At 56.5% G+C, this 6,328-nt stretch overlaps 1 protein-coding gene across 1 annotated transcript; it reads left to right on the top strand.

Moving 5' to 3' along the window:
• Window positions 1-1,535: 1,535 nt before the first annotated feature.
• On the top strand, window positions 1,536-5,582 carry LOC101623901 (chymotrypsinogen B-like). Its single transcript, XM_004690172.1, has 7 exons — window positions 1,536-1,587; window positions 3,288-3,391; window positions 3,490-3,569; window positions 3,645-3,723; window positions 3,909-4,089; window positions 4,892-5,025; window positions 5,421-5,582. Exons 1-7 carry the CDS (start codon window positions 1,536-1,538, stop codon window positions 5,580-5,582), a joined length of 792 nt encoding a protein of 263 aa, XP_004690229.1.
• The last annotated feature ends 746 nt before the right edge of the window (window positions 5,583-6,328 follow it).

Below are 6,328 nucleotides of genomic sequence, written 5' to 3' on the forward strand. Positions count from 1 at the left end.
GGCCTCCCCCTGGGTGAGGGACCCCTGAGGGGGCAGTAAAGGGAGGTGTGTCCTTACAAATGTGGCCACCAGGAGGCAGTGTTGTCCCTGGACAGCTGCCCAAGGCCAAGGAGCCAGCCCAGGAGCCTCCAACCGGGGCCGAAAAAACCAAAAGGAAGAAAAAGGGCCCCGCCAACGAAGCCAACGGAACGGGGAAAACGGTAACCCCGGCTTTAGGTGGGCAGGGGGTGTTCTCCTCCTTGCTGCCAGCCTCACACTCCTGCCCCTCAGCATACCGCATCTCGGGTGTCTTTGGTGTCAATGTGGCATGAGTTTTCCTGTGTGTCCCTCTGCTCCTATCCGCGCCATGGACACCCCCGGACGCACAGAGCCGGCGCGGGGTTGTGGAGATGGAGGCATTGCTGGGCCCCGTCCTTGCCCGTCCACCTGATCGCGCCTCCGAGTTATTAATTTACAAAGTTAGTCCAGGAGAAAGAACCCTCCCAGAGAGAAGACGGTGCCAGGGCAAATTCTGTCGGTAGGGGCCGCCGGGTGTGCCGCTGTGCCGGGACCTTGCTGGGCTTCTCTGCAGGGACCGTCCCCTGGGCCGACTGCAGAGGTGGCACCTCCCGGGTGTCAACGGTCTATCGAGGGTTCTTCCTTCTTGTCTCCGTTTTGAAAACACGCCCGCCCTTTAGGATGTAGGTAATGCTCTGCCTCATGGAGAAACTGGCCTGGGGATCGCCCGTGCCCCTACAGGGGTGTCTGGAGAAACCATTTCCAGGGGTATCCCAAGGACCCTACTCTCTGAATCCAACAGCTGTAGAACTGGCTCCAGTCTTTCTTTGCTCTTTTCTTTTCATTGATATACTAAGCTGATCTATTTGTGTTCATCCATTTCTTAATATAGATACATATATATATACACACACATATATAAAGAAATGGAAGAACAGAAATATAAAGGTCCACAGTGGGCCTTCTTGGTGAATATTAAAAAACCTCCAATGAGAATGAATAAACAGTTTATATAATGAGGGGTCAACTAAATTGTGAATTCTCAAGAAAGAAGAATTGGTTGAAGCCTGTGGGATTTCTTGTCCTCATCTGCTGCAGAGCTGCATGTCTGGGCGTGCTGTGGGTCCATCCCTGAGTGTTTCTCTTGCTTCAGGCAGATTTCAAGAGCAGATATAGAAGCAGTCATAAATACTTGGCTGTGGGTGTGCAGCGAGATATTGAGCTCTTAGTTGACAACTCTGGCTCCTGCGTACACCTGGGTGAGGCTCCCTTAGATGAGCCTTTGATGGGCACCTGCCGCCCCATGATGGGCCCACAGCTGGGAGCTTCCCCCAGGGGTTGCCAGGCTGATGGGTGACGTTTGGCCAGGCTGCTGCCCTTTTACCTGGGTGACCCGGGATGATCCTGTCCAGGACGGGTTTGACCATAGGGATGTTGACCATCAGGTCAGGGAGGCCCAGAGGGCTGGGGCGGGACAAGAGCTTCTTGTGCATGTAAAAGGGCCCAGAGCAGGCGCCGCAACGTCCTGACTGAGCACCATGGCATTGCTGCGGCTTCTCTCCTGTGTCACCCTCATCGGGACCCACTTTGGTGAGTGTCAGGGTTTGCGGAGCAGCCAGGTCCGGGAAGAGACTGGGAAGAAGAGCCCAGTGGTTCCACTTCAGGCCCCCTCTAGAGAACTGCAGGGTTCTTGGGGGGAGCCAGATGTCCAACCCTAGGGGTGTTCTGAGCCTCTCTCCTGACCCCTTGGCCTCAGTGCAGACAGTGACTCTGATGTTGCAGGAGAGAACGGCCCTGTGGGCTTTCTGAGCCCTCACAGGTATGTGTGGTATGTGAGGATGTATCTATGCCTCAGAGATTGGAGCCCAGGAAGTCACTCAGGTGTGGCACAGAGGGATAGCAAGGGGGTGATTGGAGAGATCCTCTAAGACTCCTCCTGTGATTTTATTTTGCTGGGCAATTACTTAAAAAAAAAATTAGCACAATAGCCATGTCTCTATTTCCATTTGAACAATTTTAACATTTTCCCTGTTTGTTTTAGCAATTTTTCTGACACCCAACTAGGCTCAGCATTCCTCCTACCCCTCCCCCTCCCCCGTGAAGGGGCCTCTGCTGAGTCCCTGCCTGTCACTCTGTGCAGGCTTCACACACTCACCCCCTGGGGCTCTCCCAGAACAGCGGGCTCGGGCTCCGTGGGGGAGCCCCTTCCTGTACCCCCTCCCTGTGCCTGTCACAGCTGCTGTCCCCACTGGGGTGAGACCTCAGGCCCCTCCCTGCACAGGGACCAGCCCCCTGCATTGATAGGACGCGCCTGCAGGGGCCGCCGCTCACAGCTCCTGCTGGGGGTTTTCTGTTCTTAAAAGATGAGGAGGACATGTTTGGAGTCACCAGCTTGCAGGGCAGGGCCATGTTGCTGTCCCCAGGTGCAGCGGCCGATGCTGCCTAGAGCAAGGCCTGGAAGACCCTGGGGATGTCTGGCTGTGGGAGACGCTGACCCTGCCCCCCTCCTTCCTATGGCCTAGTTCTGGGAGCTGCTGGGAGTCTTGTGTCCTGAACCAGCAAATGTGTCCTGCACATGTCAAGTGCTCCGTGCGTCCTCCCTGCTCTGGACAATTCATGTCATTTATTTTCTGTTGTCTTGATATGTCATTAGAAATGGGCAGAGTTATTGGAAAAGGAGAAAGGAAGAACAAGAGACACCTACATAGTCACAGTCAGGGAGCGAGGAGACCTTCCTTGATGTGTCTTTTCATGGTGGGGAATCAAGATCCTATTTTATAAATAATTAAGAAACTTGAATGCTGCGCAATGAAGAGTTCCTGAAATCCCAGTGAAAGAATCCAACAGTTTAAATTGGTACAAGTCTCAGTACATCAGGAAAGTGCCAGAGGGGGGATTTCCTGTCGCCTGGGGTTCTCTGTTCCACTCCTCCGCCCACATCCATCTCTTGGTGAGAATTGCCTGTGAGATTGCCTATTTTACCGGACAATGTGATCCTGGGAGAGTAGAGGGGGCTGAGGTTTCCATTAGGGACAAGGTGGGGGAGCGGGGGTGGGGCAGGGAAGCCTGATTCCTCCACCTGTGTCTGCTCCTCGGGCCAGGGGGACCCGGATGGAGCCGCCTGTCCCTCTGCATCCCTGGGGGTGACAGGCCAGCAGGCAGGGGTGTGTCTTCCAGTCTAGGTGCTGGGTGCCAGGAGGGAGTGTGGGTGGTGCTGTGCTGGCTGAGGGTGCAGCAGGTTTCTGCAGACTGACTGGACCTCCCCCTCCCCCCTCCCTCTGTGACCCCAGGCTCTGGGGCCCCTGCCAGTGACCTGGAGCTGAGCATTACCCCCAGGATCATCAATGGGACAGACGCTGTCCCTGGCGCCTGGCCCTGGCATGTGTCTCTGCAGGTGAGGGGTGTCCGTACTGTTTGGGGTCACTGTGGGGTAGCAGCCCCAATGTGAGTTGCTGCTATCCAGCCATTGCTGACCCTCTCTTCTTCCTACAGTCTCCCACTGGATTCCCCCTTTGTGGGGGCTCCCTGATCAACTCGAAGTGGGTGATCACCGCCGCCCACTGCAGTGTGACGTGAGGCCAGGAAGGGTGCCCATGACAAGGGGGGTTGTGGTCCCTGGCTGATCCTTACATGCTCCCTCCCTCTAGGACATCCAACTTGGTTATGGCTGGGCAGTATGACCGACGCTCATTCAAGGATGACATCCAGCTAGTAAAGATTTCCAAGGTATTTTAGATCTGGTGGACAAGCCTGGAGATGGATGAGGCTTTGGGGGCCGAAGACAGAGGAGAAACACTTCAACTGTGGAAACAGGAGTCAGCAGATGGGGCTCTGCTCTTCTCCTGGCCTCCTTGATCTTTGCCCACTGAAGGGGCCCCTTTCTCATCTCCTTGTCCTGGTCATCGCCTCAGATTTTTAGGCACCCCAAGTTCAAGTACAGCAAAGCGGTCAATGACATCGCCCTGCTGAAGCTGGTTGTGCCCTTCCACTGGTCCAAGACTGTGTCCCCCATTGCCCTGCCGAGTGTTGATGACATGTTCCGGGCTGGGACCCTGTGCGCCATCATGGGCTGGGGGGACACCCAACCCAATGGTGAGTGACCTGCATTGCCTCTCAGGACGTGGGTCTGTGGTTTCATTTCTAAGACAGCAGGAAGGAGCTGTTTGGCTCAGCTTTGTGGATTTGCCCAAATTTGAGCAGTGTCATAGTGTGTCAGCTTCTTTACAGAAACTCCTCATGGAAACCCAGCAAATGCACATGGACACGAGACCTGTGAAGTCCTTGGCCTGTCAGTTTCTGTGGCCCCAGCTCAGTCCAGCAGCTGCCCCATCCCCCTGCACGAGGCCTTGACGCCTCTATGTGCAGATGGGCAGGTGCAGCCGCCATCCATACTCAGCTGGGAGTCAGGTGTCCAAGGCAGCACTGGGGACCCTGAGGGGCCAGCCCGGGGCTCACCCCCAGGACACCTGCCTGATGGTGTCCTCCAGAGTCCCGAGTCCTTTTGGTCCTTCCACAGACAGCAGCCACCAGGAAGGGGCAGTGGGGAGGGAGCTCCCTGTCGCCCCCAGAGTGAGGTTTCCAGCCAGAGTTAGTCAGCCCCCTTCTCTGGGGGCTACGCTTCCCCTGAGCCCCCACAGCTGAGCTGGCAGGCAGGGCTTGTGGCTTCACCTGTGCTTGGGGCAAAATCAGCCTGGCCCGGGGCTGAATGAGAAGGGGTCAATCCCTTTGAGGCTTCTAAGATGCAATGGGATGATGGGCTCTGGTCCTGCGCCGTGTTGCTGGTGTAGGAAGAGGGAGACCAGGGAACGGCAGCCCTTAGGGGTCTAGTGTCTACTACCCAAGTTTTGTTATGGAGACGTGGGATGGGGCCCCTCATTTTCCTGTCTGCTCCCAGTCAGGGAGACCCCCGGGAAACTGCAGGAAGCCACCATGCCGCTCTTGTCCACGGCCGAGTGCAAGCGTTACTTGGGCAACATTTACAAAGACTCCATGATCTGCGCTGGGACCAATGGTGTCTGCAACTATGACGTAAGTGTTGCTCAACCCAGTCACTGACTATTGCTCCCCCCAGCGGGGCTGGAGAGACACTCCTTGCCGCAGACCCACGATCCTATTTCTTGACTGTGCTCAAGGAAGCCAGGACCACATGTTACTACATGTATGTGCAGGCATGGAAGTCTTCTGCAGGGTCTCTTCAGTCTCACACCAGCCTCCAGCCAGATGTTTACAGCTGACTTACAGATCTTGGTCCAAAACTCTCCCTCTGCCATCAGCCATAGCAGGTGGCAGAGCTGGGCTGGCATTTGCAATAGAGTGTTTCTGCTGGAATACCGAGCTTACCTGGCATTTCTCTGGGTCAGATTGGGACACCCTGGTTCTTCCCCCCTTTCAGTCTTGCGGATAGTTTCCTTCTTCTCCTACAGGGTGACTCTGGTGGCTCCCTGGCCTGCAAGGTGAAAGGACAGTGGATCTTGGTGGGTGTCGTGTCCCTACTCAGTGATGTCTGCCCCACTCAGAATCCTGTGGTGGCCACCCGGGTCACTACATTCGTACCCTGGGTTCAGAAGATCGTGGCTCACAATTGAACCCTGAACTTCCCATTCCATTGTCCTTGATCCCCAATAAAGCCCCTGCACAGAGCCCTGACTGCTTGCGTCTGTGACTGGGGCGGTGGCTGCAGTGCCCCTGTCCCCCACCAGGGGGTGGCGTGCCCCTCCCTTTCCAGCTCAGAGCCCAGAGCCCCTGTTTGTCAGGAGCTGAGGCCTCTGGGTCTGGGTCTCCCTGCTCAGGGGCCCCTGGGGGAGAGTCCACACACCTGCTGCAGCCTCAGTTCTCAGCCTGGTCTCTGCGGCTTTGGCTCCTGGGTTGACCCAAGGAGCTCGGTGGAAGGCAGGAGTGCTCCAGTGCAGGCAGCGTGGGCTCTGGGTCCAACAGACCCCCAGGCAGGCGTGACCCTCCCCACATGCCCCAGGCACCTCTCTCTGCCTTGAGCTCCTGCACCCCCACCCCAGAACATCCATGCAGTCTCCTCCCTTCCCTGCCTCTACCCAGGCCCTGCACACTCTGAACCAAGCTGCTGGGAGAGCTTCCTTCCAGTCCCAGAGCTGAACCACTGTCCTTTCAGAACCACTGTCCCTTCAGGTCCCCCTGTGTCCTTTGCTTTCCTGTGACCAGCAGCTGGATGTGAGACCTGATGAGGCTCCTGCTCAGTCCCACACAGGCTGCAGGGCTGGTCTCTGTGGGCATCACAGACTTGAGGCCTGAGACCTGGACCCTCGTTCTTGTTGGGCTTGTAGGTGGGGGTGACTCACTTATTGTCTCAGTGATTTGT

This window comes from Condylura cristata, unplaced genomic scaffold, assembly GCF_000260355.1.
Source record: "Condylura cristata isolate star-nosed mole 26May11 unplaced genomic scaffold, ConCri1.0 scaffold00028, whole genome shotgun sequence".
Classification (NCBI taxonomy): domain Eukaryota; kingdom Metazoa; phylum Chordata; class Mammalia; order Eulipotyphla; family Talpidae; genus Condylura; species Condylura cristata.